The following is a 19,461-nucleotide window of genomic DNA, read 5'->3' as shown; positions in this document are numbered from 1 at the left end:
CAGCGGCAGTTCACAATTGGAAATGGATTTTAAAGCCACCACGTCATTATGAAGTTTCTTGTAATATTCAATGTAAACTCAGTGTAAACTATGGCACAATGTGTTTGTTTTATTGCGTGTAAGTATGTGTGTATGTTTGTTTGTGTATGTTCTAAGTACTCTGTTATACAAGGACATGTGCCTGTACAGTATTATGTATGTTTTTATATGTATGCAAATCTACTTGAGTGTTTGATACATTCATAATACACATAATATGTACATACGTTGTGTCTGGGTAAAGTGCTAGATGTGTTCGTGTTTTTAGTGTACATTTGTACATGTTTGTCTGTGTGTCGTCATGTTTGAGTGATGGTGGATCTATCTTGTTCAGATCAAGATCTTTCAAATAGCTGGTTTAGTCGCTTGTTTTATTTTCTGAATTGTCTGTTGCGTTCATGTACGTCCAGTCTGTTGTGAGAGTAAATTTTAGCTTTTATTCTCTCCTGAAGCTGCTTTGAATAATTTGATTTCCCAATATCTTCTTTAGTTTGACTTTTTTTAATCCCCTCTTTTGTAGCATTTTGCTGATAATGTAACCAACACACTACATGCATAATTTCTCTTCTATGCTTCCCTAGAGACAAACTCATTTTTTTACACAACTAGACGGACCAACCAGAACTGACAGCAATTAGAATTAAACAGCTGATTAATATTTTCACCCCTCGTCAAGCAAACTAAAATATCAAATATCAGGTAGTGGTAGTGTAAGACTTTTCCCCTGCTAAATCTACATAAATCATTTTTGCTTTGATGAAACAATCACAGTGTGCCACCAATAAAAGATAACAAATATGACAGCCATTTAGAAGATGATTTTGACATTCCAACAAGAGTGAGCCCGTGCAGTGCACAGTTTCTTGAAAGGAAAATATTGTAGGCTATTTTAAGCCTTTTTGACAGTGCAGAATATGCATTGACTGACTTTAAATAATATAAAACTTAATTTTAATTATATTTTAAAGGTAATACTTTTTTGCAAGGATTTTCATCAAAATACAAAGAAGATCATAAAGGGGCAAATTCTTTTACATTTTCTATAAATACCTAATTATGATATAATATGTCAAAGCATGAATCAAATAGAATAACACCAGTCAGGTGATTAATGGAATTTAATGTTTAAGAGTGTTAAAATGATAAAAAAAATCATAAATTTATCTCTCACCTTCACACCTGCCCAGTGTAGTAGTGATAAATGGTCAAAGTCCAGCTCAAATTTTGTTTTTATATGCAGCACTCCCTGTTTAGGGCTCTATGTTTTTCAACCTAAGGAAGCTCACATAAGAACATACTTGCCAACTAGTAAGATTTTATCAGATTCAGTAAGATTTTTACGTAAAAAATAGCAAAATCAGATTTTCTTTCAGAGAAATCAGATTTTTAAAAAATATTTAAATATACCTTTCATGTGTATTTTCTGAAGATTTGACCGAAAGTAAGATTTTTAACTTCAGTTTGCATATAAAATAAGATTTTTGCAATCAACAAGTAAGATATTTCGTCTTGAAATGTTGGCAGGTATGTAAGAAGTACCATTTTGTGTGTATCTTGTTCAGTGCCATTTGGAGTCAGCATATTGGTCCAAATTGTATCATCAGTTAAATACTCACCAAAAAAGTACTTGTGCACAAACATTGCATTCATTTCAAAGGCTGGAATGCAAGGTAGACCCGTAGAAATTGTGGTGAAGTTCTTTTGGCTCAAAACTATTATTAGGGAGATACCCAATACAACTTTATTAACCTTATATATTTGGTGCTAGGGCCACTATGATTGAAAAAAGTAAAGCTTGCAACCATTTGCTTGCTCCCAGCCCTAACACGGACAAGATTCTTATTAGCTGATGATGCATTCATTGCTGAGTATTAAAAACCTCGACTATCCGAATTCAGTTCTTCCCAACATATGGTTCGTCCTCTTGTATTTCTCCTCGATTCAGGTTTCTTTCCAACGAACAATCCAATGGGTGAGTCAACGTCTCGTGGCCCCTTGTTTTATCCGTATTCACATTTGAGCGTGCTGGGGAATGAAGTAACAAAAACAATTCTTCTATATTTTTTCCCCCACTAGCATGGACCACCAGTCAATCAAATATTGGTGGTTTGTTGAATGTGTCTCTGCTCCCTATTCTGGCCAAATATTCTGCCCTATATAGATTGCTAATTTTTGCTTCAATTCTCTAGTCTTTCATCTCGATGTCTTTCATTGCCATAATCCCTCATACATTTCCACAAACTGTTATGTGATGAGATACACACATTTTTGCTATCAATTATGCAATTAATTTATGTCTGTGCCAGCTCACAATTTTTTTTTATTTCTTTCGCTGCATTTCTTGTCTTTTCTGTTCCTTTTCTTTTGGCAAAGAAACTGTACTTACCTAGCGTGTGGCAAAGCATGAAAATTTGTGAATATTATACATGCTAATTATTTCCAAATTCTCTTGCATAACTGCAATGCAAATATATAATGAGCATTATTTAGATTTATTCACCTTATCATATGCAGCATAATGAGAGTGAAGGTTATTGTTTGTGCAGTTTTATTTGTCATGCCTTTACGTGTATTTCTATTAATTTTAATAGAAAGAGTGAACATATGGTATGTTCCATTTCTCTCCCTGTTGTATGTGTCGTAGTTGAAGGCAGAATATTATGATATATGATGCAAAGAGCAGGCAGCCAAACTGTACAGCATCGCCTATGTCAAAGAAGTTTTACGTATTCGCAATCTCAGTGTCATTGGTCTATCTCTACAGTAGTTCTCAGTTGCTGCTTCAACTTAGAAAGTCAACTTTATTCCGCCATTCAGACATTTAGACTGAGAAGCAGAACAATATCATTTGATAGACTTGTCACAGTTTCAGCATGACTTTACTTAAATTTTATGATCTGCTCTTACAGTTGTCCTTAGAAATAAACCATGCATGTACTCTACATCATTTTAGTACATTCGCCACATTTTAGAGAATCGTTCACTTTCTAATGAATAATTGTACATTTGTGCTAACAAATTAATCCCCCTTTCATGACATAATCATATTAATGCACTTTATCTTAAGACCTGATGTCATTTCTGTAGAACTAGGTGGCTGTGAAGATATGTTTACCATTCTATTACATGAATATTGCCATCCACCTAGTGCAGGTCCTTAAGTGCATTTTGTTGATGAACTTCTTTTATCATAGACGAGTTCAATGATATTGAGTATACATGTATTTGGATCAATCAAGATTTTAAAACTCCCTATTTAAGTTAATTATGATCAAAACAAATTAGTTTTGTGAACCACTGATAAATTCTAATGAATGATGTGATTTATGAAGAAAACTACACCACCGTTTTCATGAAACTGATAAGAGCTTTTAAACCATGATCATAACACAAGAACTCAATTTTCTTGACTATTATATGATGCCAAAAATGATAATTTATGTGCAAAGAACCAACTTATATCTCATTGCCATCTCAGAAAGCAATCCCATAGTGTTGCCTTGTACTTGAAATGAAGTGTGTACATTCTGAAAAGCATACCTCTTTGTACTATTTAGGGCCTACTACTAATATATACATCACTTTCTCCTACTATTTACCACCATTTACTTCTGTTTACTACAAGCTACAAAAGTATACCTCTATCTAGTACTGGTTTCCTTTATCTGTTTTTATACTACTAAATGATGTGAATTGGAATGGGGCGGGGGGGGGGGGGCAACTATTGAGAACGTGAAATGAAGATGAAGTATAGAATGCATTCAAAGTAAGCATTTCCCTGGCCAGTAAAAATCACTGTCAGACCACTAACATTTTCAGGAATGGACCAGTAAAAAATGGAAAAACTGGGTACCTACTGGTCCAACAGACAGACAGAAGAAAAAATGTGTTAGTGTGCAGCCATGATGGAAGTGTCACTTAATAGAACAAATGTTTTATCGCATTTTACGGTGAATATGCATAAAAATTGTGCAATTACAATTGTGTATTTGTTAATAATCAATGTATTCATCAGTGGGTATTAACAGCTAATTTGAAGTATGTTGGTGGGTTTTTGATGTGAATTTGCCAGATTTCTGTGACTTCTTCTACCACTAATTCTCACCGTGTGTGTGTGTGTGTGTGTGTGTGTGTGTTTGACACTTCTGTTTGTCTGTCCATGTGTCTGTCTCTTCAAATGAAACCACAGATGAGTGAAATGTGGAATAAAAGTGTGGATATATGCACTAACACGTTTTTCTTTATGTATTGCAAAGGGACAAAGAATGCATGGTGTCCATCATTATATCTCATGTTCAACTGTGTGATAATGGCAGTCTATGAATTCATGTAAATCTCTCTTTTTTAATGGGAACATATATGCCTTTCTGTTCAAATATACTATTATAATACATCTCTTTTGAAATCTGTATTGAAGTGTTTTACTGGGGCATACTATACACTTCATATTGCATTACAAGCAATGAAATAAAACACCCTCCCTTTCCATATCTCCCTCTATCTCTTTCTCTCTCCCTTTCTCTCTTCTGTCTCTCCCTTTCTTTCTGTCTCCCTCTCTCTCTCTCTCTCTCTCTCTCTCTCTCTCTCTCTATGTAACAAACATCATTAATATCTCCTAAGGAAGAGATTTTACAAAACTAGTCTGTTATTTCAGACATACTCTGTTGTTCCTTCAGCCTGGCATTATGTTCACAATGATATCACATTTATTATATGCATTCAGCATAATTATGTGCTTGTGTATAAATTATATCGATGGTTCTCTTCCCCACCTCCCTGCCCCCCAAAATATGGAGGAAAAAAAAGATAAACATATAAAAGACCAACTTCACTTTGTTCATTAGCTTCTTTTGTTTCCTTGAATTTGTCAATGCATAAAAGTATTATATCTCAATTAATGTTTATGAAATATTTTGACAGAAAGCAAAACAAAAGGGGCCCATATTTTGCATTTCTCCATATCATGATTAATCATGAACCACAGAGATTAATCTCTCAATAGATCAGAGATCAGACTAACACTTTTAGACATGATCAGTATATGAAATGATTTTGGTGAAATGTAGCCCACACATTACACATGTCCTTTCTCAGTTTAACGTAAACCATCGTGATGCAGTATGCTGCATTCCATGTATTTACTACTGTTCGCAGCGCACAGACAAGAAATAAACCAGACATTATAGACTGCATGTAAACAATGATAGATGATATCCATACATTTAGTACATGAAAACAGCTCAGCTAACATGCATGGCTATATAGTGTATATCTATGGCCATCCAATATCATATGCTTACGATTTTTTTGTATAACTAAAGTATAACAGCATGTATAACTATCCATCACAACATTACAAGTAAAATATTGCTTCTTAAAACAATTATTCATGCACAGCTGAAGTAATGATTAGTAATATTATATTAGAATATCATTATGTTAAAGTGAAAATGTTTTCCTCAGAATCAAAGTTGCAAGTTATTTTTCATACCCATCTAATCCTGACTTTTTTTTTCATGTAAACTTTAAACCTGTAAGAACTCTTCAAACATCTCAACATTTGATCTTGTTTCATTTCTGTATACTTCTTGTTAGTTTTAACCTGACATTCTTAATAGCAAAAGTGTGATCACTCCTAACTTACGTCAGCTGTATACTAGTACCTGAGCATGAAATTGTGCTCAGATACACAAATAATAGAAATTTTGTGTACAGTTTGATATCATTGAGACAAATCTTCCTTTCATATCCCTTGTATATATCATAGAGATTTGTTTTGCAGTAGAATCGCATATTGCTCTCAAATTATAGATAATGCAGACAAAGGGTGACAATGCAATCTTTGAGTTTTTTTTGATGAAACTGTGGATTTGCTCAGCTGAGCTAACTCTTCTAGCTGGGTCAAAGGTCATCACAGAGCCCTCATTAATTTTTATCCCTTGCAGTTTGCGATGAGCGCATGCAGCCAGAATAGCACTTTTGCAAGTCATTGCAAGCAGCAAACCTAACACTGAAGCATTTTACGCTTTCTGTAAATAAGGTGGTTCATTTTTATAGAGATATATTGTAACTACGTACAGAGTGACATTCGGTCTCGGCCATTTTTCTCTCAGATTCGACTTGGGCCTCGGTGATGCGGTGGTGATTCGCAGCCCATCCGTTGTCAAGCCGCTGGAGTGGCACCACGTGAGGGCGTACCGTAACAGGCGCGACGGCTCCCTCAGCGTGGACAGGGAGCCTTCTGTCACCGGCACCAGCAGCAGCCTGTCCGGTGCCCTCAATCTTGGAGGGGATCTGATTGTAGGCCACACTCTCCCAGCAGAAGTGTAAGTGCATGTGATGAGCAGTTTGCATTGTAATGTTGATATTGTGAAAGAGGAGTAGACATCGCAGATGACAATCATACCACATGCTTGATGTTGTTTCTGAATCTAAGGCTGCATTCTAGTTCTCAAAAGTGAATCAAAGTGAACCAAACCGTATTCCGTAACCATGACCAAATATGTAATGTGTTTGGCTTGTGAGATTAGAAGGTTAGAAGTGAGTATTATATATGGTGTGTCATATTCCTACAATTTTTTGATTAGCCTCAATTACTGTGATCTTTTACCAACTACAATGGTCGTAAGATGATGAACCTGCAATGAAAAGTATGATGAGAGTTCAAACAAACTTTGAACCCAAAATGTGAATGTAAAGCCTTATTTAGCCATTCCACAATTGTAAGTGTGCTGAGGTATTTTCTAATGATTCGAATGATACTCCAGAAAACTAAAAACCAAGTAGTAACCCCATTTGAATAGATCAGTGTGCTTTTATTTCACCGGCAGCGGGCTGAGGCTGGTTGGGGCTAGCCAGGGCTTTGTCGGGTGCATCCGCTTTGTGCAAGTCAACGGCAAGCAGCTGGACCTGGCTTCCACCAGCAGGGACATAGAGTATGGGTCTAACATTGGACAGTGCGGCCACGACCCATGCCAGTCACACCCCTGCCTCAACAATGGAACCTGCCAGGCCCTCAATGCAGAGAACTTCCGCTGCACCTGTCGGGACTCTTTCCTGGGTGAGTCCATTCATTACTATAGAGGGTGAACAGACAGTGTGTCTGATAATATATATATATAAATATATATATATATATATATATATATATGAAGGGTTTGTTTGCAAACCCCTCCATATTTGCCAAATGGAGATATTTGCGATTAAAGGTCAAGAAAAATAAAGAGAATAATAAGAAATTTTATGCTTCTTTAGACCATAACTTCAAAAATGTACCTTTATATGTAGTGACCAATATATCATTTAAAAGGTATTATTTTGTACTTTATGACAGAGATCTTACTTCAAAATCTTCAAAAATGGACTTATCGGTTTTTGCAAACAAACTCTTCATATATATATTTATTCACACTGCAATCATGGTCATGTGTTTTTGTTTTGTTTTGTTTCTTTCTGTACAGAAAGAGAAAGAACATACAATAGGCCTGAGATATGGTTTGCTTGATGAGCTGTGATAAGATTTTTCTACATGAACAGAATTGTGGAGAGGTGTAAAAGTCCTGTAGAGATGATTTTTGCCAGCTCAGTCTCAGTCTGTTGAATTAAGATGAGCGCTGGGGACAAGTGGGCTTTGAAGTTAGAATTTCATGTATAGTGGCAATGTTTTCATAAAGACAGAAAAGAAACTTTTCTTAATGTCAGCCATTTGAACTGCATTGTGAATCATTGATCTCAGAAAAAGTAAGCAGATTGTATTTTATTTGCTCAATTCTGACAGTGTAACTGTGGAAGTTTGAGTAAGTAAATGAAAGGTGGGGGGGGGGGAAGACACATTTCGGACACTTAAATAAGTGTATTCGCTTTGAAATCATGCTTCCTCTGTTTTGCCTATTATTGCAGGTCCATTGTGTGGAGACGTACTGGTGGACCAGTGTGAGGGCAACATGTGCTACCAGGGCTCAGCCTGCGTCCCCCTACCGGAGGGAGGCTACCGCTGCGACTGCCCAGAGGGCTGGCAGGGAGAGCTCTGTGATGATGGTGAGGATCGGAGTTCACAGTCCATATCAAAGTGTTTGTATTTTTCCCTCATATGTAATGTGGTGCTGGCATGCAGTTTGCTGTATCTCCTAGAGTCAATTCAGACAGTGCCGTGTGTAAAGAGAGTCTGGCCAACTTGGTTTTCACCTTATGAGTTTTGAAGACTGTGATTGGTCAAAAGCTGGTCAAGTGCCTTTTGTGGAGCCATGTCGTTACCAAACTGTGCTTGTACGCAGTGCCCATTGTTCACCAACACAACACAGAAAACAACTGGCAAAAAGTCCCCAGTCAGGCACAAGTAGTGTCTTCAAAATGTGATGTAACCTGTGAAGTGACCACTAACCTCTCAGATTGTGATTTGATGTCAAAGTTTGTTTGCTTCTTTTCTAGTCTTTCAAGGATGTAAACCTTTTTTTTTTCTCTCTCTCTCTCTGTTTCTGTCGTATGTCTATACACAGAAATCAACCAGATCTTCATTCCGGCCTTCACTGGCAATTCCTTCATTGAGCTTCCCTCCCTCCGCATGGCGACGGAGTCGCTTTTTGACGTGGAGTTCCTGACGTCTTCCCCCGATGGAGTGATCTTCTACATCGGCCAAGCGGACAACGGCAACGGGGACTTCATCTCACTCAACATGCGCGATGGCTACCTCGAGTTCCGTTTCGACCTGGGAACCAACATCGCCGACATCAGGTGAATATACTGGTGTCAATTCATTTTTGTGACTGTTGTGTATGTATTGCATTACTGCTCTGGTATAGTTATGTAAATAATTATTTTCTTGTATCTGGTTTGTTGATCTTATTGATAGAAATTAAAGAAAAGATATCAGGTGAATATCTGACGTAAGATGAAGAAAACAGGGCCAACTTGTGAAAATTTTGACAAATGATCCGGTCTTCAATGAATGAAGAGACTAATTATTATCTCAGTGACCAGTTAAGTACTTTATGTACTGTATATGCGATATATTTCGCGGGTCTAAATTTTCATGAATTGGGAATTTCTGACGATTTCGCGAGTGGTTAAATTCGCGATCGTGGATTCCTGTACTGAACAGAGAAATGTAAACATGTACGTCACATTCACATCGGAATCAGAGTCAATTTTTTCGCGTGTCTTTAATTTCGCGAATAGCACCTGACTCGCGAAATTCACGAAAATAAAAACCTTGCGAAATATTCGGCGTATACCGTAGTTTCCTCTACCTGTCGCTCCCTCATCGACACATGCACAAAATGAAACAAACCCAAACCTCACAATGGTTATTCAGAATATGCCAATTGTTCTTCACAAATATATCAAACTTGTAGTTTTAAAATCATGTCAGTGAAAGATTAGGGAGAGGATATACGTGCCACAACTTTGCTTTTTATATTGGTGTGCGTGTGCTGTCTGCAATTATATAAGAGTTGAGTTGTAACATAGTATGGTTTAACACATGTATCTTCAGTGTTAACACAACATTCAGAGAACCATGCTCTTACTGCTACCACATCATTATCAGATCATTGTCACTTTTACATGGGGCAAGAGGGGCATCTGAAGGAAAAAAAATATTCAACTTGTGCAATGATGTTAAACTTTGTTTGCATGATCTCCAGTTTTGAGTTGAATTGAATTGAATTGAATTTATTTATTCAGCATAAAAACAACAGAGAAAGACATTGATGAACAATCATGACAGACACAGACAAAAAAAACAACAACATAACTTTGGAATACATAAAGCTGAAGGGAAGCAGCCAACGAGGAATTAAGTTTCCTTAAAATCTGGCCGACCCAGAAAATCAATTTTGAAAAATGCATTGGTAGTAAATTATTTCATATTTATAAAAAAAAAAAATGAGATGAACAGATTTACCGTTGCAAGAACAAAACATAAAGCAATACAGCATGATACACAATACACTACATTTACATTACAAAGACAATACGAACAAAGTGAGTTACAATCATTAGATAGAATACATGTAATGCCAGCCAAGCATGTCAAAAACTTAGGAATGATAATTTTGTATAAAGTTCTCCTTAAGTTTACGTTTGAATACATTAAAAGAGGTAACTTTACGAATATCATCTGGTATTGAATTTCATATAAGCGGACCTTGATAAAACACAGTTTAAGATCCCAGTGCCTTTTCCACTGTGAGAGGATGCTCCCAGAATCTTGGAAGACTAGTTCATGAAGACACAAAAGCTGGCACCACATCTGGAAGAAAAAAAAAGTTTTCAGATTGAAGCATTTCGAAAGATTGTCTGCAGGAACTGAACAGAGAGCTATGTATGTACTACTGTGCACCAGACCCAAGGATATTTTGTTTAAAGGCAATATGACCATTTTCCTCCTTTTTTTCATTCTCTCCTCATAGGAGTGTGAATCGTATTCCACTCAACGAGTGGCAAGTCGTGAGGGTCAGCCGCAGAGGAAAGTCCGGTGAGATGACCATCAACCAGAACCCCACAGTGACCGGATCATCACAGGTAAGACCATATATGACCCTGCACCTCAAAACAAACAAAAAGTCGCCAGACATGAATTTTTAGTTAAGACCATATTTTGAAAGAGCAGACTTTAAGCTTTAAAATGATGTATAACTCAAATCAAATGGACTCTCCTAACCTATCTAAATATTGGAAAGAAAGCACAAACCCACTAAAAGTGTGAACTGAGAAAAGAGGCTCCGAAGTACAGTGTCTCTTCAAGCGCTTAATCTTTACCAAACCGTGCTGGCTGTGCGATGAATGGGACAAAAAACAGGTAGTAAACCACCAGAGTAACAACAATAAAGGGATTATCAGTTTAACTGAAATTAAGCATGTCTCATTAACACATTCTTTCCATAATTAATGCCAACTTTCAAAGCAGTAGCGCTATCTTTTCAAAAGTTATTAGTGTTAAAAGTGAAGAGTGTGGACAAGGTTTTTCAGAAATGAAAAATGGATTCTAAAGACACACCTAATCACACTATTCTACCAAAAATGTTCGAGATAAACTGCTAAAAAACACACTTTCCTGCCCGTTTTACGATACCAAATTTTAGTATAATGTAAAAGAAGACCCGCTCTTTCAGAAAATATGAAAAGGTCAAGTTCCGCTAGGTTGACCCATTTCACTTATTTTCAGTCCTCATGCAAAATCAGTGTGTGCGACTTTATGTTCGTTTTGAGGTGCACAGTCACATATATAACATCTCCTTTGGTCATGCAACTTTTCTTTGAACAGGAGTGAGGAGAGATTTTATGTGTAGGCAAGGCTCACAGGTGGACTCTCATGTGGCACAACAACAGAACAGTGATCATTATTTCTCCATTGAATCATAGATTCTAAATTTGGTGTTTTTCATGTGGGTTTTTTTTTCTTGGGGGGGGGGGGTTCAGAAACTATCCTCCAAAAGTTCTAATCCCTAATAGCATGCAGCATGTGCTGCATATTTATTCAGATTAATGAAATTCTTGCGTGGAGTTGTTTTTATTGCAACATCGTTGTAAATGAGCATTAAAACAAACAGGCAGTGATCAGGAGGTCATAAGTTCGAATCCTGTCGGAGTTTGTATGCCCATGATTTTGAACATGGCCACTGCTAGACACTGATTGGTTTGATGTTAATTCTTAATACATATATGTAGGGCACTTTGTCAGTCAGTTGCAATTTAACACTACTCAAGAATGTCATTACTTTTAATGGAAAACTTTGCTCTACCTTAGAAGACATTGGTGATTAATAATAAGAAATGTGTGGTTAGAAAAGAGCACAGAATCATGTTTTCAGGGGCTTTAATAATGATTTTAAGGAGTCATCTCTCATTCATTACGTGTATATTCTGTAGGGAGGAGCATCACAGCTCAATCTTCGTCTGCCGCTGTACTTGGGAGGGGTGCGACACTACAACCAGATAGCCCGGCGGGCTGGCATCACAGACGGATTGAAGGGAGCCATCAGATACGTAAGTTGATAAAACATCTCAAACAGCGTTACACATCTTCCAGAACGTTTTCAGAAAGTAACATAGAGCTGCACGTTGTAGTCAAGACATTTTACAATCATTTGTTGCTATGATTCAGGTTGATTTCAAACAGTCTGTTATTCTAGACATATGTATAAATGTGAGTGTGTCTGTGTGACTGTAAAAGTAGAAATATTTGTTTGTGAAGATTGTGGTAAGATGAATTTCGCATTAATCATTTGCAATGAATTCTGCATGTTTTAATTCCATAAAATGAAAACATAGAATAGTGTTACATGTAAAAAGCAAGAAATTCACATTTTTTATTTTCACACTAGTGACTTGTCATGTGAAATGTAAAAAAATTTTCACTTTTACAGTTGGACATAAATGTTTTGTGTCTTGTCTGTGCATTATAGTTTGCTGTTGGCGAAGAGGAGTACGTGGATCTGAAAGCCTTAGCTACAGCAGAAGTAAACATCGAAGAGTATTTGGACGACGCTGTGAACATGATACCAACTGCACCGCCGAGTGAGTTTTGCAAGAACTTACATTGTATCTGCTCGATAATTGTTCCCAAGGTTTTGTGAATATCAGCATAATTGAATGAATATTCTCAGTACCTTTTGATTTTTTTTTGAAAATGTCCTGCCATGACAAATTTCAGTTGGTTTGTTTATCAATAATCCAAGATGCTTATTCTATTTTTACCAGTAATTTTCTTGTGCATGTAAAGTTCCACTATCTGCCTCATCCTATGACCCTCTAGCCTCAAACTCAGTTGTTTCAATTAATTGTGAAATTGTTCTATTCTGTTCTGAAAATGAAAAGACAAAATTATTTATTCTAAACATTCTGTGGAAGTTGTTATGTTAGCCTCCAACCCACTGGAAGTTGACTTCAAAATCAAGTCAGCAACTTCGCAGCATCATACATTTTAAATCACAAAGATGCTCATGTAATTATTGCATTGAAGTAAAATTTTAACTTGTGACCTTGATCATGTAGCTTTTACCGACATAAAATCCTAAGACTAGTCTATCTTGTCAGTTATATGTACAAGTAAAGTTTCAGGATAGTACGTAAGTTTTTATATGGTTTATTGGTTGATAGGTGTTGCAATAAACTGCTATTATACTTATTTTTTGGTCATCTGTTTCATCATTTTTCACTACACCAGCGAGGAGAACACAGCAAATGGTCCAAGTACCAGAGACCAACCGAGGTAGAACTACGCCCTCTATGTTAACAAAAACGGAAGCGACCACGGCCCCAGTTCAGGTTATTGATGTCAACGACCCAGTGCGATTTGATGGACAGTCTACTTTTAAGTACTTCAATGGAGTCTCGAAAAAGTAAGATATCCTTGATGTTGGTGGTAGTATGGAACAAAGGAGGGTGTATTTTGATATTCGTATCAGGAGGTGCAATTTCAGTGGCACTGTCACTTTCTTTTGATTGCGTAAGAGTAGGAGAATGTGTTGTTCTTTGTAGGCAGGCAGTACAATGATTCCACAGACTGATTTAAACGAGCACCAAAGCATCATGTTGAACCTCCCAAGGATGACCGTCCCAATATTACGTTGTTACATTGTATGCAGTCATAATTGGCAATGACCAGGTTAACTAAAAAACTGTCAGAGAATACACTGTACTGGTATCACATTTATTCATAAATATCTTCGTTGAAGGCCAATTACAGTAGATGATGGTTGAGATGTATTCATCAACAAAGCTGCTTGTGAGCACCATCGCAGAGATATCATTGCTGGTAATCTATTACTGGAACTCTTCATGGTTCATGATTTGAAAGCGATGTCCTGGGCTGTGTTAAATTTCAAATAACAGTATGCCTTTTTGTCCTTTCATGTAACCCATCACTAATTATCTACGATTTGTTCAACTCTGTCGGCCATGCTTGAACGGAGACCATAGTTCACTGGTATTGTCTGATCATGTATACCTTTCACCTTTAACCTCTGACCTGTCTTACACATTGCTACCATCAGGCGGCAAGCTCTGAGGACCCACACCTTGGAAGTGACCTTCAAAACTGACCAGCCCAACGGCGTCCTCCTCTGGAACGGCGTTGGAACGGCCGACTTCCAAGCGGTGGCCGTGTCGGACGGCTTCGCGGAGTACGCCTACAACCTCGGCAAGGGCATCACAAGGATACGCTCGGTGCAGAGGGTGGACGATAATGTCTGGCACACAGTCACAATAACAAGGTAATGTTCAGCCCATTGTTAGCCTCCGATCCTCTTTCCCATTCATGTTGCTTATGAGGCCATGCTTCAGTACAGCACTTCTCGTCCCTTGACCCTTTTTATCTCGAGGCCCACTTTGGCTCTTATGAATTTTTCAATGTCCAATTTCACCAAATACAAATCTCTCTTATTTAATTTCGCAACCCAACTGAGAGAGCTTCGCAGCCCACTGGTTCAGATGCATGGCTCTAATATATCTCAATGATGTGACTCACTAGTCGTAAGGTCTCTACAGTGTGGTTTGAGTTCATTAGCTGCAGCAGTAATGCCTCTGGGCAAGGAACTTTAATAACCTTCATGGAAAGACTGTTCGTTTCCTTCTGACAAGAGCCTTGTGATATATTTGGGGAAGATCTGTTACATATTTTCAGATTGTTATGTTTGGTATACGTAAATTTTTGGGGAAAGCACTGATGCAGCACCCTGCCATGTATTTCATTGTGCTGTGCAGGCATTGTATTCCCACTTTCTGCCCCTTGATAGTTCACTAGTCACCTTATGCTATTCCTCTCCCACTTATCTCTTTTATCTCCCAGAAATCTAGTGACTGCTTCTATGCAAGTGGATGATGCTACTCCAGTGATGGGCGAGTCAAAGAGTGGGGCATCCCAGCTGGACACTGATGGCATCTTATATCTAGGTAAGATATAAGCTTTAATAATATCTAGTTAAGAAGAATCTAATGCCTGGATGTGGATGTCCTGGTATCTGTGTGAATTTGCCATGGAATGAAGTAAATACTGTATACGCCATATATTTCGTGAGTCTAAATTTTCGCGAATCGGGAATTCCCGACGACTTCGTGAGTGGCTAAATTCGCGATTGTGGAGTCCTGCGCTGAACGGAGAAATGTAGACGCGTACAGAGTCAATATTTTCGCGTGTTTTTAATTTCGCGAATAGCATGCGACTCGCGAAATTCGCGAAAATAAAAACCTCGTGAAATATTTGGCGTATACAGTAACCCTCTCAGTACCAGGGACTTTGGACAGTGTGTATAATGCTATGGGACTGTCTGTGCTAATTAGCACTCAAAGGACACAAAGGGTTCAGACTGCTCGTTGTGATATATGTCTTTGAGTCTCTGTGGTATATGACTTTGAGTCTCTTTGTGATATATTACGTCTTTGAGTCTTTGTGGTATATGTCTCTGAGTCTCTTTGTGGTGTATGTCTTTGAGTCTCTGTGGTATACGTCCTCGAGTCTCTTTGCGATATGTGTCTTTGAGTCTCTGTGGTATTCGTCTTTGAGTCTTTGTGATACATGTCTTTGAGTCTCTTTGTGGTATGTGTCTTTGAGTCTCTTTGTGATATATTTCATTGAGTCTCTGTTGTATATATGTTTTTGAATCTCTTTGTGATATATGTCTTTGAATCTCTTTGTGATATACATCTTTGAATCTTTTTGTGATTTATGTTTGAGAGTCCTTGTTAGCGATCTTTTGCTCCTAACTTAACTGGTGCATAATATGGTTGGGTAATCTATGGACTGCTTTCACATTAGGGTAAGGAGACCTTTTCAAATAGGTTGGACTGGTCTCCCATTTGGGAAATTTTGTTTTTGTACTTAGCAGAAATTTTCTTATATATGAAGGTGAACACTTATGACGAAGAAATACTGTTCCTGTCTTGGTATGACTGCTCTCATGTATAGATAAGACTCTTCTTTTTAAAGCACAGAATCCTCTGCCATTATATTCAGACAAAACTGCTTTAATATGTGTCAGACGAGCAAGATGACACTACCCGTAGTTTTCAATTCAACATCTCTTTACTTACTGAATTTTCGCATAGGGAAAGAATAATGTGTGCTTTAATCTCATCAAGAGCAATTAATCATATTTTCTTTTCATTGTTTATTCCCGTGGCCTTCCCTCACAGGAAGCGGAAGGAGTGTGCCGGGCAGCATGTCATCAAGCTACATCAATTACGTCGGCTGCATTGGCAATGTTTTACTGGACGAGGATCATTTGCACCTATACGAAAACACACTGCCACAGGAGGCAAAACCTTCGCAGTTCTGTCCCAGCGAAGGCCCGTGAAAAACTTAAAAATTGTAAAAGTTACATGGAGCTGCTGTTTCCCGTCAATTTGGGGATATCAGTGTGTAGACAGAGTGGAGGGAACTTTTTGAGAAGAATGTTAAAAGACCTTTACTATTTATATGTATAAATGAGCATTATATTACGAAGACACTATGCTATATGACATGCGGAGTCAGAGTTATGAGCGAACACACACCAGGATCATCTGGATTCAAAAGTATGCATTTTGTGATTTTGATTTTGATTTATCTGTTTTCCTGTTGTTGTTTTTTATATGAGAAGAGAAGATTTAGTCATTTTGTAGAGATTTGAGTGTAGAATATCGTCCAATGAATGTGACCAAATTATGTTTCTATGAAGAGAATGACGTAAATACATTGACTTTCAGTTTATACATTCATAGCGAGTACCCATCATCTCAGCTAACGTCAAAGCAACAATTCCTGGTGGAGATTTTAGTGATTGATATGATTATGTCAGATCAGCATTTGTATACCCCATCTCTTTAGCTTTCATTCATTCAGGTGGAAGAGATGAGCGTACCATGTGATAAGTTTCACCATGCATCCTCCCCCCCCCCCCCCCCCCAACCTTTTAGATATATCTACCATCATTCTAAACACTTTGATGTTCTAATTGAAGTGATGAAGACTCTAAAGTTTTGCATCGTCACTCTTCTATTCAACGAAATGCCCAATGCTTTCCATTTCCACCTATAAACAGGTGCCATTCAGGTATATTAGGTTGAAACTGGGGGAAAAATGGGGATCAATACTCATTTAATTTGCACAAGATCCTAAGTCTGGTTTTAAGTCAACAATTTCGTGTTTTGACTTTGATTTAAGAAACAAAACAAAACAAGAAAGCCGAAGCGATCAAATTTTGTGATGTCAGAGATGCTGCAAGTTCCAAGTGTTCATTCTTTGCAATGGGTAGTGTACCCAGGGGAGAAGGACATCAAACAATGTACTACTGTGATGTTCAAATTTTAATGAATTTAGAAAATGTTGAAGAAATCATGGTCTTTAAATGTTTTCTTTTACATGTTGATAGACGTTTTTACTGGGGAAAATGTTTGTATGGTATATACTGTGTGCTTGTAGTTCCTTCTGCTGTCATTATTTTTCATTGCCCACATGGGAGATACTCGAGTGTATAAAGCTGAAAAGGAAAGTTACAAAGTGAATTGATGTGACATGGAACTACAGTGTACTTTGGATTCAAATTTAGAAATAAGGGTAAAACTGAACTTAAAGCAAAAGAATATGGTTTGTGATGACTTAATTTAAAGTTTGAGTAGGTGGGTAGCAATTTATTCATGAAGAAATTTGCAAGCATGTCTAGTTTGCTTTCTCATTCTGAAAGCTTCATTCTATTTGATGTGTAAGTGACACTCTGCCATTTTTGTGATATAGGTACACTATTTTCCACTGCCGACAGTTATAATTACTGCCTTACGAATGATGTGTTCAAAAATACCATCACCCTCTTACATGATTTTTGTAATCAAATTCTAAGCAGCCTAGCTTGCACCTTCCCTAATTTTTTTTTTAAATGCACACGTTCATTGTTGCGCTCTGATGTACCCCAAGATGACCTTTCTTTATCAAAAGAAGTAGAACAATTGTTTGTGAAACATATATCTGTAATATATTATACATTCTAAAGACAACAAGAGACAAAATTGAAATGAATGTTCTTTGTAGTATTGCTTTCAACAAGTGTGTTTTGTTTCTCAACTGGCACCGTGCTATTCTGTTTGCAAAATAGTGAGAGAGAGATTCTAAAAAAAGATCCTTCTTTGTTGACTGCCTGATCATTGGCTTGCGCACCGCTAAACCAACTTCCATCCCACGTGACTAGCAGTCGGACGAGAAAAGACGCTCTCTTGCTGTAGGCTGTCTTCGATCTCGTCAGTTTCTGTCTTCCATTGTGAAACACTCTACAGTACTATCTGTCAGTGGAACAAAGTCGGCCACGCATCACAAGCTCTTTAGAATCGATCAGTCGCAAAATGCCGCGAGCAGACGATGGTTACCGGGTTATTATTGCACTTGTAGTCCACCATCATTACGGAAAAATCTAGGACTATGCCATATGGTTGTTGTGAGTTTGATATGTCAAGATATGTGTCTTATTTGCAATAAGAATCTGTTGATGTTGTGATTTAAAAAAAAAAAAAAAAGGTGTGACGTGTACCAGACGTTATCTATTAAGCAGCTCTTTTGAGCCGATGGAATTCCCCGACGTATCTTGATTTCGCTGAGCTGCAAACAGTGTAATGTGACGTGAAAATAATTGGTGAGAAATACTTGTGTCATGGTAATATTGAAAGAGATATTACAAGATGAGTCTTGTTCATATTGTTCATAGTACACTTTCATACTAGATATATATATATGTACAATGTTTGAATGTGAATACGTTGTTTATGATATTGTTATTATTACATATTGTATATGCAAATGTAACCTGTACATTTTGGTCACATCACAAGCCGTCATACTCTGTATTTATTTTCATTTTGCTTTCACGTTGTTGAAGAGAGTCATTGTGTGATCAGAAAAAAAAAATGAAGTGTATGTCATGTTTGTATAAAGCATTTTTAGTGCATTTACCATTATATGTTTATTATTGTTATTAATATCATTCTGTTTGCAAATCAAACATGTTTTCTATTTGCATTTTATTAGTTGCTTGTGTCACCTGTACAAAGCGTGAAAGGGCACATACAGATAGTTTGCTTTCTTTCCATAAAAAGACACCTCTTCACTGTAGAAAAAGGCATATTCCCACAGCCATTTTGATATCTACATTTGTCAAATTTTCAATTAATTTTTTAAAAATCATATACGTTGTGACGAAAGAGATCAGTTTCGTGCAGATACAAATATATCTCAGTCCTAAATTACCTGTAGTGACAACTGTGCACGTTTCATGGACAATGGATGTCAGTTGTGTCTGTCTCCATGTGTTTGTCAGTCTGTGAGTCAGTCTCTCTCTTTCTCTCTCTCTCTTCTTGTGTACACTGTATTTCCCTGATCACATGTATCTATAGACCGATTCGGGTTCGTTGAGGGCAGCAGACAATTTGTGGCACTGGGTGCAACCATTAGCTCATTTTGCA

General features: G+C 37.3%; 1 protein-coding gene across 1 annotated transcript in view; it reads left to right on the top strand.

Annotated features, from left to right (window-relative positions):
• Positions 1–19,461, top strand: part of LOC140238628 (agrin-like) — a 47,519-nt gene extending 28,058 nt beyond the window's left edge. Inside the window, exons 18-29 of the mRNA XM_072318528.1 lie at positions 1,985–2,011; positions 6,153–6,365; positions 6,870–7,099; positions 7,939–8,076; positions 8,535–8,769; positions 10,449–10,560; positions 11,908–12,024; positions 12,444–12,550; positions 13,209–13,379; positions 14,034–14,252; positions 14,828–14,931; positions 16,171–19,461. Of these exons, the coding sequence (XP_072174629.1) occupies positions 1,985–2,011; positions 6,153–6,365; positions 6,870–7,099; positions 7,939–8,076; positions 8,535–8,769; positions 10,449–10,560; positions 11,908–12,024; positions 12,444–12,550; positions 13,209–13,379; positions 14,034–14,252; positions 14,828–14,931; positions 16,171–16,331 (1,834 nt within the window). The 3' untranslated portion in view covers positions 16,332–19,461. The remainder of the gene's footprint in view (positions 1–1,984; positions 2,012–6,152; positions 6,366–6,869; positions 7,100–7,938; positions 8,077–8,534; positions 8,770–10,448; positions 10,561–11,907; positions 12,025–12,443; positions 12,551–13,208; positions 13,380–14,033; positions 14,253–14,827; positions 14,932–16,170) is intronic.

Source organism: Diadema setosum, chromosome 15 (assembly GCF_964275005.1).
Source record: "Diadema setosum chromosome 15, eeDiaSeto1, whole genome shotgun sequence".
In the NCBI taxonomy this organism is placed as follows: domain Eukaryota; kingdom Metazoa; phylum Echinodermata; class Echinoidea; order Diadematoida; family Diadematidae; genus Diadema; species Diadema setosum.
The sequence above is the reverse complement of the archived record's forward strand: the minus strand, read 5'-3'. Positions and strand labels throughout refer to the sequence as shown.